General features: G+C 43.0%; 3 protein-coding genes across 3 annotated transcripts in view; all 3 read right to left on the bottom strand.

Annotated features, from left to right (window-relative positions):
- Positions 1–580: 580 nt before the first annotated feature.
- On the bottom strand, positions 581–5,174 carry cdk21 (cyclin-dependent kinase 21). The gene is made up of 8 exons (XM_086055026.1): positions 4,620–5,174; positions 3,954–4,192; positions 3,344–3,476; positions 2,579–2,746; positions 2,360–2,469; positions 2,244–2,294; positions 1,432–1,564; positions 581–965 (listed from the first exon to the last, which is right to left on the bottom strand). Exons 2-8 carry the CDS (start codon positions 4,187–4,189, stop codon positions 888–890), a joined length of 909 nt encoding a protein of 302 aa, XP_085911152.1. The 5' UTR covers positions 4,190–4,192; positions 4,620–5,174; the 3' UTR covers positions 581–887.
- Positions 5,175–5,373: 199 nt separating this feature from the next.
- On the bottom strand, positions 5,374–11,256 carry retsat.2 (retinol saturase, tandem duplicate 2). The gene is made up of 11 exons (XM_086055025.1): positions 11,033–11,256; positions 10,318–10,500; positions 10,001–10,242; positions 8,975–9,176; positions 8,370–8,567; positions 8,176–8,295; positions 7,391–7,529; positions 6,606–6,715; positions 6,339–6,508; positions 5,990–6,149; positions 5,374–5,677 (listed from the first exon to the last, which is right to left on the bottom strand). The coding sequence occupies exons 1-11, from the start codon at positions 11,190–11,192 to the stop codon at positions 5,529–5,531; spliced, it is 1,833 nt and encodes a 610-aa protein (XP_085911151.1). The 5' UTR covers positions 11,193–11,256; the 3' UTR covers positions 5,374–5,528.
- Positions 11,257–12,713: 1,457 nt separating this feature from the next.
- Positions 12,714–17,137, bottom strand: part of nmt1a (N-myristoyltransferase 1a) — an 8,172-nt gene continuing 3,748 nt past the window's right edge. The window contains exons 3-12 of the mRNA XM_086056013.1: positions 16,840–16,984; positions 16,635–16,753; positions 15,953–16,044; positions 15,724–15,840; positions 15,473–15,643; positions 14,755–14,863; positions 14,489–14,659; positions 13,923–14,087; positions 13,695–13,832; positions 12,714–13,490 (exon numbers count right to left, since the gene is read on the bottom strand). Of these exons, the coding sequence (XP_085912139.1) occupies positions 13,470–13,490; positions 13,695–13,832; positions 13,923–14,087; positions 14,489–14,659; positions 14,755–14,863; positions 15,473–15,643; positions 15,724–15,840; positions 15,953–16,044; positions 16,635–16,753; positions 16,840–16,984 (1,248 nt within the window). The 3' untranslated portion in view covers positions 12,714–13,469. The remainder of the gene's footprint in view (positions 13,491–13,694; positions 13,833–13,922; positions 14,088–14,488; positions 14,660–14,754; positions 14,864–15,472; positions 15,644–15,723; positions 15,841–15,952; positions 16,045–16,634; positions 16,754–16,839; positions 16,985–17,137) is intronic.

Below are 17,137 nucleotides of genomic sequence, written 5' to 3'. Positions count from 1 at the left end.
TGCGTGCAGCGAGAGTAGACGCAAGCTCCTCCCTTGGGCTAGCTAGCACTTGATGTTGACAGCGTGCTCCAAAAGTAGTCAGCCCCTCTCTAGGGGAGGTGGGTGGGGCGTTTACAGCACACATGGATGAAGAGTAAAAATAGACGGGCACCCCGTGGCGCGTCTATATCCTTATTTAAGTGACTTATGCAAGAAACAAATAGCTGCCGAAAAAGGAACAATTTTGGTAGTTTGAGGAGGTCTGGTGAGCTGAAGGTGTTGCGTTTAAAGACATCCGGGGGGGGGTGACAACTGACAGCTACAATGGCGAACAATTATATTCATATGTATTGAAACATAAAAGAGAATTTTAAAAGTATCATTTTGCAATGGAAGGCTGTGTATGTCGATAGAGTAATTGAATCAATCCTCTTGGTGGATTCAATAAATGGTGCTGCATTTACGGGTGCCTGATTATTTAATTGCTATAAGATATTGAAAGCAGGAAACAAATCAACGTTTCCATGGTGATGTGATAGGGTGCATGGGGAAATTTGGCCTAATAATAGTTCGTTATTAAGACACTTGGGCAGTAATAAAATTGTGGGGGAAAAAAAAAGTCTCCTTTAATATTTTTTTCTTGGAAATAAGTCAGCCATAAAAGGGCTCATACTGCTCTTAAATGCAACACTGATTATAAACTTCTGTAAACAGGAATACAATTATAAATTGCACTGTGACATATTTCAGTGATCAGGCCTCAAAGCCACACGTTTTTAACAACATAAAGCGCTGTCTATTCACAGATAAGTTTGATCAAATCAACAACAGAAAGTGTCCATTTTAAGGTGCTCATAGTACTTGTGCAAAAAATTAACAACAACATGTAATAGAGTGAGTACTTTCCCTCAGTGCTGGCAGAAGAAAGGATGGGCAAGGGCCCTGGCGGCTGAGATGCGCCTGCTCGGCGTGAAGGTCAAACATTGCTGCAGGTGAACAAAATAGAGGATTGTAGTTGGTCAAAATGGCCTTAAACTACAATTTCTGATATTTTTCCCCAAAATCCCGTTTCATATTTTACTTGATTTTTTAAATGACCCCCATAACTTCCAGAAAAAGCAAATGACAATGACATTATTCAAAACAAGTTTCCATTGAAGGGAATTTGTTTGTTCACAAGAGCTACGTCTTTTTTTTTTTTTTTTTTTCTTAAGAGTCACGAGATGGGTCTGAAAGTTGCTAAGCTGCCACAACTGACTGCGGCTTTTGTAAAGTAGTTATTGTCTGTCTACAGCCATGTTGTTAGTGTTGGATGGCAGCTGGAATTTGAACTACAGAAGCAACAACAACAAAAAAAATCATCCAGACATTTTTTTTTTTTTTTTAAATAATTGATATGATCAATATATCACCAAGCCTTTCTGTTTTTTTCTGATGCTTTAATGAACTCACCACAAGGAGATCCCTCTCATAGTGGTTCAGGGAGAACAGCAGATGGGGCTGGGGATTCTTGGGCCCCAAGTTGACTGAGTAGGTAACGGGGCTGTTCTGGGGCCACTCATCCTCACTTGGCAAACCGATGAACCTAAAATGGTTGACAGCAACCAAAATAGTGAACTTCCATTAAAAAAAAATAAAAATAAAGCAAAGAAAAATGCTTAACAATATGTTTGAATTGGACCTTTATGAAAATGAAGAGCTGTGGAAAAATGCGTTTCTGGGCACTGTGTGCTTTACTCCACGACAAACCGTATTTATTAATTGCAAATTAATGTCAAACTGTTAACAGCAGTCATTGGGCAAAAAAAATCTGTGCCAAAGAAACGGATGTTGTGTCACTAAAACAGACAGAGGTGAACGATACAACTACAGTATCTTCATCATGACTTACTGTATAAAAATACCTATAGATTTATTTGAAAAATATATGTATATTTTACTATCAATATTTTTAATAATTTTATTGCCACTGCCTTTGCCGGAAGAACACTTTTTTGTGAGTGGGTTTTTTTTTTTTTTTTAATGTATTATTTGATTGAGATAGTGGCCAATGGTGTTTGATGGGGTTAAGGTCAGGGTTCTGTGCAAGTTCACCCACACAAAACGTATCTAAGCCTCTATGGAAAGATCCGCAGAAAATTCACACTTTGCTGAATTTCTGTGTGTAAACGGCAAAGATAGATACATTTTGGCTCATCTATAACGTCACTGCATGATCTCTGCAAGAAAGAGGCTTTCGTAAAATCACACGAGCGAATACTCACTCAAAGATCATTTGCAGCTGCTGCGCCTCATTGATTCCCTTGAAGAGCGGCCTGCGGGATGAACGTCAGCGTCAGCGTGACGTCTTCGTGTCAACAGTGATGAGTGACATGCTTACTTGAGCAGGAAGAGCTCGGCAAAGATGCACCCGGCGCTCCACAAGTCCATAGATGACATGTAGGAAGATTTGAGCAGCACTTCAGGAGCTCGATACCACAATGTGACAACCTGCAGAGGCAAAAAAAAATTTATATATACTTTTTTTTTTTTTTTTTTTTTTTTTTTTTTTCCAAACACACGTCCTGTGATGAAGACAAAAATGTAATGGCACACGTACACCTGGTGTGAGGGCCATGTTGTAGGTGTACAAGCGAGACATGCCGAAGTCGGCGATCTTAACCAGGCCGCTGCTGCTGACCAGGATGTTCGCCGGCTTGAGGTCGCGGTGCAGCACAATATTGACGTGCAGGAAGTCCAGGCCGCGCATCAGCTGCAGCATCACTGCCTGGATACACAGACGTACCGCAGTTTCCGTTTTTCAGCTCTTTTCTCACACAAATGCCAAACAGGCTGCAGAGCCACACTAAAGTCACTGAGGGGGTTTTGTTGGAGAACAGCACCCTCTGCTGTAATTGTAGGACAATGATGAACATCACATAATGCGGTTTATAGAAATAAAGTGTTGCATTATTGCATACTGATATTTATGTGTTTTCCTACATTGTTAAGCCATTGTTCATAACTGTGCGAAATCATTAACATAATCAGTGTCATTCCATAGATAAAAAAAAAAAATCAATTACACTGGTTAATAAATTTACTTATATTTTTAAGCAGAGATGCAAGTAAACTTTTCTGTATTTATTAAATATCATATTTATATTCATATTAGATTTATTACATATTATATTATTGTTCTTATATTCTCATTACCATTTTGAAAACTTAATGCGCTAGAGAAAAAACGAGCCCTCGTATTCGGAAGGTTGGTTGATAACCCCGGAGAGTATGCGTTTTCACTTTTTTTTTTCAATGACACAATGAGAAGTCTCAACACGTAAAGAAACATTCAAGTTAAGTTCGACTCTGTGATTGTTCTTACCTTAATGTTGTCCCGGCTGAGTCCAGACGGAGGGGCTATGGACAGGTAAGTGGACAGGTCCTGATCGATGTACTCCAACACCAATGTAAGGTCCAATGCCTTGCCCACCAGTGTGGCCGTCGCATCCAACAACCTGCACAGTTCAACAAGAGAATGTGTATATATCAGTACCATCACGTATGTGTATTAACTACAATTAGGTAGTGCATGGATACAACATAAAATATTTTTATTTCTACTGAAGGAACAAATATTACAGGGAATCCATGCTTTTTCTACAGGGGATATGAACCACGCCTTTGCTGCGAATAGCAAAAATGTGCGCATAATTGACAGCCCCCCCAAAAGGTTTGTAATTGTCAATATATAAAACACAAAATGGTGGCAAAGCACTTTTGTCTAAATGAAGAACCTCAACTCACTTCAACATAGTTCCTTGGCACCAAGATGCCACAAGATGGAAGCAAAGCAATACTTTTACTGTCATCGCCTGAGCACAAAAACTACAAATAGCGGCGTTTTTTTGTGTGTTTAAAAAAACAATGTGAATATAAATTTTAAATAGCTGAATCGTTTAGTAATTGGATACAAAAGGCGTGTGTGCTCTTACTTGACGACGTTGGGGTGTTCAAAGTACTTCATCCTATCCAGCAGTGCCACCTCGCGTAGTATGTAGGGAGGGATGCCGTTGTCGCCAGACGACGCCTCGCTGCAGAAGTGGAACTTCTTCACCGCCAGGAGGCGCCCTTCCTCACCCACCGCTCTGGCCTTGTACACCTTGCCATAGGAGCCCTGGCCAATCTCGGCCAGCAGCTCATAGAGAAGCGGACTTGCGCCAACCTCCATTACCTTGAATATGGAAAAGCAGAGCAGTTGGAGAAGATGCACATGAATGAGCATCTTGGACAATAGGCGAAACTGCCCATGAAAAGTCATTGTTCTTAACTGAGAAAAGTAATTCCATTAAGTAGTAAAAAACGGTCTCTCGACTTTGCCACATTTAACATGGCAGCGACTTTGACGTATACTGATGACTGCGTTTGCGCAATCGTACGTCTCTAGACAGAGACTGGCCGCGTGATGTATTATACAAATTTAAACTAGTATCATTTCATGAAAAATACCTTTTAAAAAATGTATACATGTAAAAATAACGTGGAATAAGATTGCCAAGTGACGAGCTAATGAGACTTAGCAGGTTAGCTTGCAGTCGACGACTTGCAATTTAAACCACTAGTACTACTATAACAGTACATGACTTTTCTGTTTACCTTACCTTAGTAGAGGGACGATTGAAAATTTCCCTGAAAAAGTCAGTGGAGCTGACAGCCCAGACAATTGTGGCAGACCCCCCTCAAAAGACACACACAACACTTAAATTGTTCTTCTTAATCAGAAAAGCTAAAGGTTAACATCAGCCGTTCACGTGTGAACACGAATGCTGTGTCCATGCGCACTACAGAATATTGTGTACGTTCAATATCCGTATTAAAAATATTAAGTAAAGGTTAAAGTGTCAAAAAAACGTTATCTATGGAAAATACATTCATAGTAAAAGTTCATTCTAGTTTCCCACTGTGTCAAATAAAAATTAAAAACAGCGCTTGGTGCAAGGGTGGGCCAAATGGGAGAAAGAATACAAAATGGTTGGCTTCACTTTAACCGGTGGTGTTTTTAATAAGAACGTTACTTGACGCGTTACAAAACCAAGAGTTGAGTAGCTAGACAAAGACAACCAGACTAGAGTACATTTCTCTTCCATATTAAAATATTAGCATGTAATTACAGCACATTATTATATATATATATATATATATATATATATATATATATATATATATATATATATATATATATACATATACACATATATACATATACACATATATATATATATATATATATATACATATACACATATATATATATACATATATATATATATACACACACACACACACACAGTCAAAATGCAATATTTTAACTAATATATTAGATATAAATAATATTTTACACAGTACACGTGAATGTTATGTCAAACATGATGTATTTTTCAAATATTTCGTGAATTAAAGGCACTGTAGGCAGCATCACTAGAGTGGAATCAATTGTTTTTGTGTTTCTTTCATGAGGCATCAGCCAATGAAAAAGCCCTGTTAGTCAAGTCTCTTGTTACTCCGCTCGGTTACACCCCTTTTGATTTGCAGTTGACAAACTTAGTCGCCTTGGCCAGTGCGATGGCGTCCAGGTGCAGGTTGCGATGGAGGATGGCCGAGCCGCAGGAGAGCGCACCGGCCAGTGCGCCCGCAAAGCCACACAGGAACACGTCCTGACCTAAGACACATACACTGGCGTGTGAATGTAGGAACTGCGTGCTAATCAAGTGAAGGATGAAGCTTATTGGACCAGTGATTCCCAACCACTGAGCCATGTATGTAAATTATCCAATTTCATTTAGTTGGTCTGAAAAGTATTATTTGTTTACTACAAACAATGTCAGTTTGTTCATCTATCTATGCCATCACCATATAGTCAGTGACAGGCGGAATAATTAAATGCTTCTCCACCTATTACCATTCATACAACAGAATAAAAGCTTTGCCTAAAATAAAAGTTGGGAAACATTGGATTGGACGACGTGACTACCTGTCAAATAAAGGTTCTTGAACGGCGTCTGGGCCCTCAAGTTGGCGCCGAGCTCCGGGGTGAAGCGCTCAATGCCGTGGTCTGCCCCGTAGATCTCACCTTTGGGGGCACCGATGTAGTGCGTGTTGGTGATGGGCGTGCCTGCATCAATGTACTCCACCTGCGCCCAGGCGGGAAAAGTTCATTCAGTGTTTGTCCTCATTAGGGTCAAGATGGAGCCAGTCCCACACGACTTTTGGCGAGAGGCGGGGTACACCCTGGATTTGTCGCCAGCCAACATCAGGGTGGTCCAACATACGTAATAGCGGACTACCCCGGACAGTGCAGCTAATGCTAATGCTAATATTACCTTGTCCCTAGTGATTTGGGGGTAGATATCCATCACCACCTGCAGGGCTGTCTCAATGAACGCCTGCTTTAATTCCTTGTAGTCGGATGCCCGGTTGGTCACCTTGTCGTCCTTCCACTCCTCGAACCAGGCGTAATTGGCAAAGCTGACCAGACTCAACGTGGACTTGCCTACCGCGTCAAACGGAAAACAGTAAATCACTGTCACAAGTTGTACGGAGCACATGAATGAGCCACATGCTGCATCACCAAATCTAAAGTCTAGTACCTGGTGACCTCTCCTCCCAGGTGGGATCCTTAGCAGACGGGGAGGCAACGAACAGAAGGGGAATGCTTTTACACGACTCCTCTCTGTTGCTGTCCATGTACTTTGTCACCCTGAGGGCCAAAAGATAAATAATTCTCAATATGATGAGGGTTTCCCCATTGTTGATAGTGACGAACTGAACTTATGATGAGTGAGTCTTAATCATAATAAATGTGCATTTTCCCTCCCAATTTAAAAGTAGGGATGCACTTACACCACTTTGCATCATACATGTAACGACATTTTTATTCGTTATCAGGTTTTTACTGTGACAATGATGCTATTCATTAGGCCGGCGATGGCGTTTTGCATTATGTGTTAGCATTAAGCTAGCACTAGCAGACTTTTACAAGACTATGTTAATTTTGCTGTATGTTGACTCTTTGAAGAATTGTTTATCTGCAAAACAGCACATAGCACGATCAGCGAGGACAAATAGTAGGAAACTGCATATCGTGGTTGTCATGTGAAAAACACTTATCTCCATTTTTTTTCATTTTCTTATTTTTACATGAATCATGTGTCCGCGTTACAGACATCGCATTAAAGTGAACATTTAAAAACGTTTCCAAAATTGGAGATAAGTGAGTAAGTATGACAGGCTGGCACAAGTTAGCAGGTGTCATCGTATCAAAGCGAGTATATTCGGATGTACAGTATCAGGACCAATACCGATACTCCTATATGCGCAACCTTATTTAAAACAGTTCCGAGGGGTAACTGATACGGTACAACAATCAACTCACAGTTCGTCGAAATTGTTCTCTGTAAAGATCCAGTAATTGTCAGCTTTGAGGCCCAGCTCCTCCTTGGTGCCGTTGAGTCCCACAAAGATGCTGAGGCCACCTTCCCCATGCTTCACCATGCTCAGCTGCCTCTGGATTGCTAGAAAACAAAAAGTAAATCTAAGCCAAAACGTGCTATTTAAATGGCCAAATCTCAAGTTGTGAAGTAAAGGAATGATGTGTAACAATCATACCGGACAATAAACAATGCTACACTGGCTTGTAATACTGAGAATAGCATTTCTGTTGTCGCCACAGCAAATGCGCATCACCAACCACTTTGACGGTCTTGGCCCATCAAGCTTTCATGTTGAAGATAGACAGTGTTGTGACAGCATAGCTGCTGTCACCATGGAAACCCAGGATGACCTAATGTGGTGGTCTATAATATCAGGGAACCAACCAGGTACCCGTCGTGTAGTTTAGTACTAAGGTCATACTAGCACTAGTTCCTAATCAGAGATGCATCATAAATACAATAGCACTTCTGTTGTTGCCACAGCAACTCAAGACGAGCTACTATGACAGTCTATGATATCAGTGGACCAGCCGGGACACTTGCAATTTGTGTTAGCATTAGCGCTGACGCTAAAGTGGGCTGTGTAACGAGGAGAAAAGCCTAATTGGGCAGTGTATCGTATCCGTGGACCTGCCAGGACTCATCTTAAGTCGTGTTAGCACTAGCATCTATCGTAGATAGAGCGATGAGATAGATATGATAGATAAAATAGATAGCTCCTTATTACCCGGCATGGCTTGGAGCTCTTTGGGCAGAAGCTTCTGGTAGGTGTTGAAGATACCGGCGTTGGAGATGATCATGGGGGCACGGATATGCACCTCCTCCTGGCCCTTCATGACACTCACACCTGGGGGAGCCATACTGAATAATATTAAAAGAAAAGAGACGGCGGTGCAACCAAGCCGCGGCAAGTCTACGCACCACACGCTTCCCGTGCATCGTTGAACAGGATGCGGTTTACGGGCGCTCGCACCAGAACGGCGCCCCCTGCCTTCTCGATGATGGGGATCATGTGGTAGGCGATCTCGCTGGCGCCGCCCTTCGGGTACCAGGCCCCGTTCAGGTAGTGAGTGACCAGCAGGCTGTGCATGGCGAAGCTGGCCTCTTTCGGCATATTACCTGGACAGGGGACGGTGAAAGTCAAGGACGCAGGCAGGATGACACTTCTCGCGTTGTGTTAGCATTAGCATCACGGCTAACAGTGTTGAGAGTAGTATTTAAAGGAGAATAGTGTCTCTGTTGTTGCCTCCGTATCCCAGGATAAGCTCCTGTAATCAGGGTTTCTCAAAAATAATGGACCAGCCAGGACACCTTGCGTTGTGTTAGTGCTAGCATCAATGCTAATTTACCACTTAGTTCTGTCCCCGAGTAACCAAGACAAACGGATTACCAACTCGGGTGGACTTATTTGCCAGGGCACCTCTAGGTTGTGTTATTACTAATGTCATTGCTATCGTTACTGTTCAGAGTTGCGCAATTTAAGTAAGCGACGCAGTGGAAGGCCACAAACAAGAGAGGCGGCCTACCGTAGGTGCCGAAGATGTAGGAGAAGACGGCCCGGAGGTCCTTGTTCTCCGTCAGCCCGTTGACGACTTCGGTCAGGCTGCGGGGCGCCATTTCGTAGAAGGCTGACAGATATTTGACCAGACCACTGCGGACCAGCATGTCAGCCAAGAAGGCTGGTAACTGCTTGAGCATGGCCATGAACCAGATGCCTCGCCCCGTTTTCTACAGATACAACATAGCGACATGTTGGGCATTCGATGGCCACCGCGGAGCTAAAACGGCAGATGGTGCAGCCAATGGGAGAGAAGCTGGTGGAGTGAATTCAGAATGACAACAGCAAGAGATTTTGGCGGGTTGGTATCAGAAAGTGTCCCGAGCTTTGGGACACAAGACAAATTACCTATTGTGACCAAAAGAAGGCAAAGGGGTAGATGGACATCGTCACCACATTGAATATAACAGGTTGCTTGAAAGTGATAGAAATGTGTGATTTCAGCATTTTTAACAATAAAAATGCTATCTTAAAATAAAATATAGCAATGTCATATAGCAAAGCCACCTCCTCTGCCTCCTCATTACAAGCAAGCTTTCCACTTCAACAATCTAAACCGTCACACAGTTGTTTTAAGCATCTGGTATTTGGGTGTGGCCTCAGTGGAAGGAAGATTCCGGAGTATTGCCTTCGAGTCGTCTTGCTTATCGTCACAGTTCACGTTTTATCTCGCCTGTAACCTGTTGATCTCCATTTGTGTTTCTAGAAGTCCTTGTGGTTTGGCTTTTGTATTACAAGTAGTGAGTAATACTGTGATTTCTTTTTTTTTTGTGTAGGTTCATTTTTTGTATTTAGTCGTGTACCTTCCTTCCACCTCTTTTAGTTCTTGTTTTGCTATCTCCATGTATTTGTTGTTCTCAATGACTTTTTTTCATTGTTGTTTTTTAGTTTGTTACTTTGTAGTCGAAACTATAGTTACAAAGTATTTGTACTATGTCATTTCCCACCTCTACCTAAATGTCCACCACCTCTGTTTCCGACAGACTCTTCCTACCTTGACCAGTCGCATGTACTCATCGATGGCCGCCTCCTCGCCCGGGAAGCACTTCTTCAGCTCCTCAGGGAAGCGTGTGCGCCCGCTGTAGATGGGATAGCGGCGGCGGTTTTCTGGCGGCCCAATCACGACATGGTCAAACGGGTTCTCCAGGGGCTCCCACTGCAGCTGTCCGTTAGTCAGCTGGTCCAACATGCAGCGGAACGGCTTGTGGTCCAGCAGGTCGCCTATGTAGTGGATTCCTATGGAACACAAACACCTTGTGGGTCCATTCCAGTACTTTACAAAAATTCAACCATCCCAAATGTTCTCCTTACCGACGTCAAACTCAAAACCCTTCTCGGTGAATGTGTGGCAGCATCCGCCGGCCCGGTCATGCTGCTCCAGAACCAGAACTTTTTTTCCCACTTTAGCCAGCAGCACAGCCAGGCCTAGCCCGCCGATCCCGCTGCCGATGACGATGGCGTCTAAGTTGTCGGGAATTTTACTGGCCAGGAAGCCTAGCCACAACAACAATGTTGTTGATAATGTAGTCAATGTGACAACTATACATAGATAAATACTTCACAATGATACCTTGTACCTTACGAGTACTCCAACTTGTAAGTTTTTGATAGGCATGCATGATAACTACTGGACCAATAACGATCAGACCGATATTGGGGGGAAATGACGTCACATTCATCAGTCCGATACAAACCAAATTGGTCCGATAACAACCGTCTCAAATAAACTGACATTGGTCTGCTTACTGTCACTTAGTCAACCCACACGGTCTTACGTAAATAAGTTCATGCCCCATGGAAAAAAAAGAACTAGTGACGCCCCTGCTATGACAAACGTGTGAAGAGTTGTGAATGAACAAAATCAGGCTTGAGGGTTAAACGGCGGATTTTTTCCTCACTTGTTCGTGTACATTTAATTCAAGTTGCATGCAATGTTTAACATGCAAAATAATGCAGTGCTACGTTTCTCGAGGGACCAAAGGTTGCTTATATAACGACCGTATGTAGCGACAGCCGCCGGGCTCACCTTGTTTCAACACCTTATTTTTTTCTTTGCGGTTAAGGACCATAGGCTTCAGGGGTTCCCGCGTGTCCGTCTTAAAGGGATTGGGTCCGGAAGAAGCGAAGACATACTTAAGACAAAAAACAAGCAATGCAACGCTAATAATCGTCACAGTTAGCCACATGTTGATTTTCTTCTTCCTCCTCCTGCTTGGTGAACCGTCAACCAACGAACTGCAGTCTCACCGATGAAAGGCGGGGAAGCACCGCCTACTAAAGTGAAAGCCGATTCTTTTGATCAAATCAGAGCGCGCCTCCGTTTCACATCCACCAATCAGCATCGCTCAGAAAGTTCCTCGTTGCTTCACGAGAACGAAAGTTTCTGCATAGATTTATATATTTTTGCCACTGCCCAATTTTTCATGGAAAACGCACATTGAATGTTTCTCAGTTTGTTTGTTTTTTTAAAGAATTATTTGGGTTTAATTTCTCGTTCACCCCAACACATTTTCAATGAGAGGATTTTCGCTATCCACGGGCCAACCCAGTCCGTGAAAAGCTGGGGAAAAAAGTGTGAGAAAAACATCAATCACATATATTCAAATATGCCCAATAACAGTTTAAAGTGTTATTCGTGGAAATCCACATTTTCGTTACCTTTCAGGCCATTTTTAGAGCTTGTGAACATACCACCACATCCAAGTATTAGCCTTTTAGGGTACATTGATTAGTGGAAAATGTACCCTAAACCAGTGTATTTCAAACCTTTTGATTCAAGGCACATTTATTTGATTGAAAAAATCCCACGGCACACCACCACCTGAAATTGTGAAAAAGAAAACGCTTATTTTAACAATATGTTATACTGTTTAAATAAGCATTTATAAACATTGAAGAATGACGTTTTATTATAACGTCTTAAATAGGAATTAAATAAATACAAATAAAAAAGTATTTCATAATGCTTTATATTGATACTTATTCAGTGTGAAACATGGGCTTGTTTGGATAAACATGCGTCACTAATAATTCGCTTGTCTCTAAACAAAAAAGACAATTAGCTACCTGCTGCTGCTCCCACCTGCTGGTAGAGAAGAGTACTACAATGTAGTAAAGACACGATTATGCTGCCAGGCGCTAGACCGCACAAATTAGATAATTTCCCACGACACACCTGACAATATCGCGCAGCACACTTGTGTGCCGCGGCACAGTTTTAAAAACACTGCCCTAAGCAAGGGAATTGACAAACACCTGCTTCTGGAAAACAGCACAGGAGCTAGGACATTTGTCTGCGGAACTCTTCTACTGGAAACCATCCTTTGTAACCCACACTCCTGAATAAGTTTGCATAGCAATACAATCCACAATACATGATGTAATAATAAACTCAAGTATGTTGATTCTGACAAGAAGGGGGGGGGATACATTTTTTTGTCGATTTTATTTCTTATTCCAAAAATGACACCCACGGCTTCATTTGCTGTCAATCATTTTCATTAAATGATTGCAGAAACCCCGAAAACTGTTTTTTTAAACGCATCCACGTCACTCTTTCAGCACTGCCGTTTTTAAAAGCGAGACTTTTTGCTTTTTCTGCACGTCCAAGCTTCTATTCAAATATTTGAAATACATAGCACATTTGCAGTCGCCATCTTTCTCTCTAGTAGGAAAATGTAATCAATTCAGCAAATAAGACGTATTAGTGAGCTTTAACAGCAGGTTTATTGATAACAAAGGTGTCAAAGTCTGGTGCACACAATCACAGCGTGGCGTATCGGGGGGAACCCCCCCTTTTTTTTTTTTTTTTTACCTTGTACACGGTGATTCACCTTGTTTTCTTCTAGAATGACGCCTGGATTAGGAAATTAGAGATGATCAAGCGGGAATGACAAAAAGCCCTTGCTATTATCTTATGTTAGCTTATTTCCACAATATCATGAGCCTTTCCATTTTAAAAATGTCAATTTTAAATTTCTCATGTCAAATTTTACTTGCAAAAAAAAAAAAAAAAAAAGAAGCACTCCAAACAAACAGTAGTGGTGCGCATGTTAGGCCAGGCACAAATTAGCAGTTGTGTTGTTGGTTATTTACATGTTTGTTTTTGTTATTTTTTTATAGTTGGTGGGATGCAGTCACCCTTGCAGACTGCGAGTGTGTGTGTGTTGTTACAATCACCCTCCAATGTCAAATATTGGCTTTGATGTAACCGCGACAGCTTTAAGGTTCGCGTGAAAAGGGGGGTAGGTCGACTTCCCCCTGCCTGGCAGAGATAGTGCAGCTCAAAAAAGTTCAAAAAGGACAACAAAAAAAAAAAAAAAAAAAAAAAAAAATTGGTAAAAATGGGCGGTAGGTTTCCTCTCTTGAAAGAGTCTTCATGCCCATCAGTCAGGTGGCGGGTGCGATGGTGCGGTCGTGGTGGTCTTGTTGTAACACATAACGCCGTCGTGGTTGGAGGTGCCTCACTGCAGGACCAGGCCAACCTGAGAAGAAATGGGCCACCATTTGGGAAACACGGTTAGGAATGGGACACCGTTTGGGTGGAGAAAAATAAACAGGTTCAGGTTTTGAGGAATACAGTTAGAACTGGGCGATCATTTTGAGAAGCATGGTTATAAACTGTTGTTCCTAACACCTACCCGTTCTATCTACGCTATCAAAGTGACTGCTAAAGACACCAATGGTACCTTTTCTGAGCCCATACTGGGACACTTCCAATTGTAAAGATAATACTGTAGATTGCCATCGCCGATGCCGAACTTGAGCTTCTCCAGGAAAGTCTTGTTTTCCATGAGGTCCAGTGCGTTGAAGACGTCAAAACCTTTCTGCGCGACAAAACCAGAGCGAGTACATATTGAGCTGACTTGGGAGGGAAAAGGACGACATACACCCAAATCCTGCTCCATATTACACACCGATTTGGCCAGGATGAGGGCGTCGGACATGAGGTCCAGCAGCGGAGTGGTGGTGTGAACGTTGTAAAAGGAGTAGGCAGCTTTGAGAGTGCGATGCACTGGGTGATTCATGATGGTGGATGGCAGTGTGTAAAAACTCAGAAAGTCCGTCACTTTGCCCTCGTTCTGCCGGGGAAAGGATGAAATACGCACAGGTTGACACTTTTCAAAGGTGACGTTCAACTTTTTACAATAGCTGACCTTTGTCTTAAACTTGTATGACACTTTTTCCATTCATTTATGTACTTTTTAAAGCTGCAGTGAGTAGTTTCTGTCGCAACCTCGGCTGGAATTATGCAGAACCAACAGTTGCTTTTATATGACATAGGCTATGCCTAGCCCCGCCTCCCAACCATGTGATTCGAGAACATTTTGTTTTGTGGGACAGTCAGCGGGGGAAAATAAATGAATAAAAAGCTTCTTCGGAAGAGGTTCCTGCTACAGAATCGTAAAATAATGTCTTTAGGAAGCTTTTTTGCAAACGGAAGGGAAAGTGCCGTGCTCCACTACTACTACTTTCCATTTACCTCCACCAAGTATGTGTCGATGATATTGTCGCGGGGCAGCAACCAGTGGGACACCTCTTCCTGATTCATCACGGGCACTAGGTTGAACTGGCTCAGGTACTCGCGCAGAAGGCGGCACACGGCCGGCACGTCCTTCTTGGTCATCGGCCGCAGACCCAACGTCTTGGGGGCCTGCGGAAGGGGCGAGGGAGTCCATGTTGGGTACAGGAGCTTAAGGATTGCACGTAGGAAAAAAGGCCAGCGAGTGTGTAGTCAGGCAAAAGGACCTCGGGCAGTCGGAATAGCTTCATGGTGCGCTGCATCGTCATGTTCCTGCTCAGGTGAGAGAACTTCGCCTCAATCAGTTTGCGAGAGTTCAACGAGCGATGCCAGTACCTGCGCGACGACAAGATGGGATCATGTTATCGGCTGCGTTCGGAACCACCAGGTATTGAGTTTGCCATTTTGTAGCCCTAATTTGTACTGTAAGGTGTTCTTCTACATCAGGGGTGCCCAAATGACAGCGCGGGGGGCCGTTTGCGGGCTGCCATTAACTTTTGAGCGGCCTGCCGCGTGTACCAAAATAACCTCTCGGCACGGCCCATTTCATTAGCCTGCATTCTATTACTTACTTTCTACACTGTGTGGATAACGCATATTGTAAAAGCAGTGAACCACCTTTGATCACAAGAATAGCAATAAATTCCATGATGCAATACGCTGATAATGAACAAGTAACACATCACAACACAAAGCACTTTTCTTGTATTATGTAAAATGCTCTCAGCTTAAAACAATGCCGATTTATTTTCACGATAATTATCACGGAAGGTCTACCAATTGACATGGATCTGGTACGGTGTACTTATGGAGTCTTTGAAAACAATTTTCATTTCTACCTCATATATGGTGCGCTGTGTAAAAATATTTGATGGTAACGGTGATTAGAGAGTAGGGAAAAAGTGATTCCGAACATAGCCTTCAATAAACCATTAGGGCCCCCACTTGCACGTGCCCACGGGTTTGGGCAGGACCACCCCAGCCGTGTACACCGCCTGGAAGATGCCCTGCAGGTTGACACGTCTGGTGATCTCTCGGATCAGGACAGGGGCCACTCGCTTGGCCCGGAGCTTCTTGTGGACGCACAGGAAGTTGATCTCCACCATTTTCTTTTCGCTAAAATGAAAACGTCAACACACATGGATATCCCCTTGGTCTATTTCTATTACCGGGCAATTAAGTATACAGCTGCGTACATGTCGTAGATGCGGATGGTGGCGGGGATGGCGCCGATGAAGCCCACCAGCTTCTGGTTGGAGTTTACCCTCACTCCGCAGTGCCACTGAGGCAGCCAACCGGGGGGCCGTAGAGCCCTGCGGAAGGGACAAAATCATGCCAACCAATTCAATAAAAGTCACTTATTAGATGAAAAGCAAGTGCTGAGTGAAATTGGAGGACTGCGAAAAAAGGTACGGAAACACTCACCAGAGCAGGAAATGCGGCGAGTAGTCAAACCGGAACATGTTGTCGTCATCTTCCACATAGTTCTCATTGAGCAGAGTGTAGAGCTCTTTGAGCTGATTTAAAAAAGTAGATAATTCAAATCATAAGATTTTTTTGGTTTTGTCTTTATTTTATTGCAGGATGTTTGTGTTATGACATCACAGCATTTTACACTACCCAGATACTTATACAGTTTTTGGGGAACCTACCATAATGAAAGCAAGCCTGCTCACAGGCCACGTGAAACCAAAAGGGTCGGAAGCGCTCAGTTTCCTTCCCGCACAAAACGGCAAGGACCCAACTCAGTGGAAAGCTATCAAACTTTCACACGCTTTTGAACTGACTTGAAGATATTAACATGCAACATGACAAACAGAATACAAAAATACATCAAGTTCATTAAATCAGATCAAACAGGTGCTATACCCGGAAAAGTATGCACTAACAATAGAACTTTTTGGGTCAGGGCTCGGTCAGTATCCTCCGTGAATAGCAATGGTTTCCTGCACCACGAGGACATACCTGCTAGTGGCCATCAATACACATTACTATGCTTATAATCGCAGCAATCACTGTAAAGTGGTACTTATTACCTTTGCTTTTAATTCGGTCTGTGAAAAAAAAAAAGAAAAAGGAGCAAAATCCTTTACGGCCAATCTCTTACCACGGCAGGGTTGCCCAGGTCCAGGGTGTCCCAACAGAAGCCTTGCGGGAGGCTGTAGGGCTCCTCGCGGATGTGGTCCTTGTCGGGCTCGATGGAGCCGTGCGATGTCACAGTCTCGCCTGGAGTCAAAACGCAAACACAGGACAGTGGTTCATTTTAGCGGTCACTGGTTAGCATGTGTTGTTGTTGTTTTTGGTGGTCATACCCAGCTTGGGCACGGGCTGTGTGTCCCAGAACTGGTAGCTCCTCCGGCTGGCCTCCTCCATGGTCTTGGCGGGACCTTGGCCCACCGAGAATAGCTCGATGGCCTTCTGGATCTCCTGCAGCTTGTCGGCGGGCAGCGAATTCACCTGCGGGGCAGAAAACATTGAGAGGAAGCGGTTGAAGGAAATGTATTTTCAGGCATTATCTATAAAGCAAATGTTTTTATTTTTGTTCTACATTTTATTGCATTTTTTGTGTTAAAAAGTGTATTTCAGTAAGTTCAAAATGTTTTAAAAAAC

Source organism: Filicampus tigris, chromosome 16 (assembly GCF_054856515.1).
Source record: "Filicampus tigris isolate MCC_2025a chromosome 16, RoL_Ftig_1.0, whole genome shotgun sequence".
Taxonomy (NCBI): Eukaryota; Metazoa; Chordata; class Actinopteri; order Syngnathiformes; family Syngnathidae; genus Filicampus; species Filicampus tigris.
This window is presented reverse-complemented; position numbering and strand designations above follow the sequence as displayed.

Bases quoted from the DNA above. Each gene is read 5' to 3' on its own strand.
- cdk21 (XM_086055026.1), bottom strand. From the start codon at position 4,189: ATGGAGGTTGGCGCAAGTCCGCTTCTCTATGAGCTGCTGGCCGAGATT. The intron at 3,477-3,953 runs GTAAGAGCACAC...TGAACTGTGCAG, and splicing joins GAACACCCCAACGTCGTCAA to GTTGTTGGATGCGACGGCCA. The intron at 2,295-2,359 runs GTAAGCATGTCA...TTCATCCCGCAG, and splicing joins GCCGAGCTCTTCCTGCTCAA to GCCGCTCTTCAAGGGAATCA.
- retsat.2 (XM_086055025.1), bottom strand. From the start codon at position 11,192: ATGTGGCTAACTGTGACGATTATTAGCGTTGCATTGCTTGTTTTTTGT. The intron at 6,150-6,338 runs GTAATATTAGCA...GCCTGGGCGCAG, and splicing joins CCCAAATCACTAGGGACAAG to GTGGAGTACATTGATGCAGG. The intron at 5,678-5,989 runs GTAGTCACGTCG...TATGTGTCTTAG, and splicing joins CAAGAACCTTTATTTGACAG to GTCAGGACGTGTTCCTGTGT.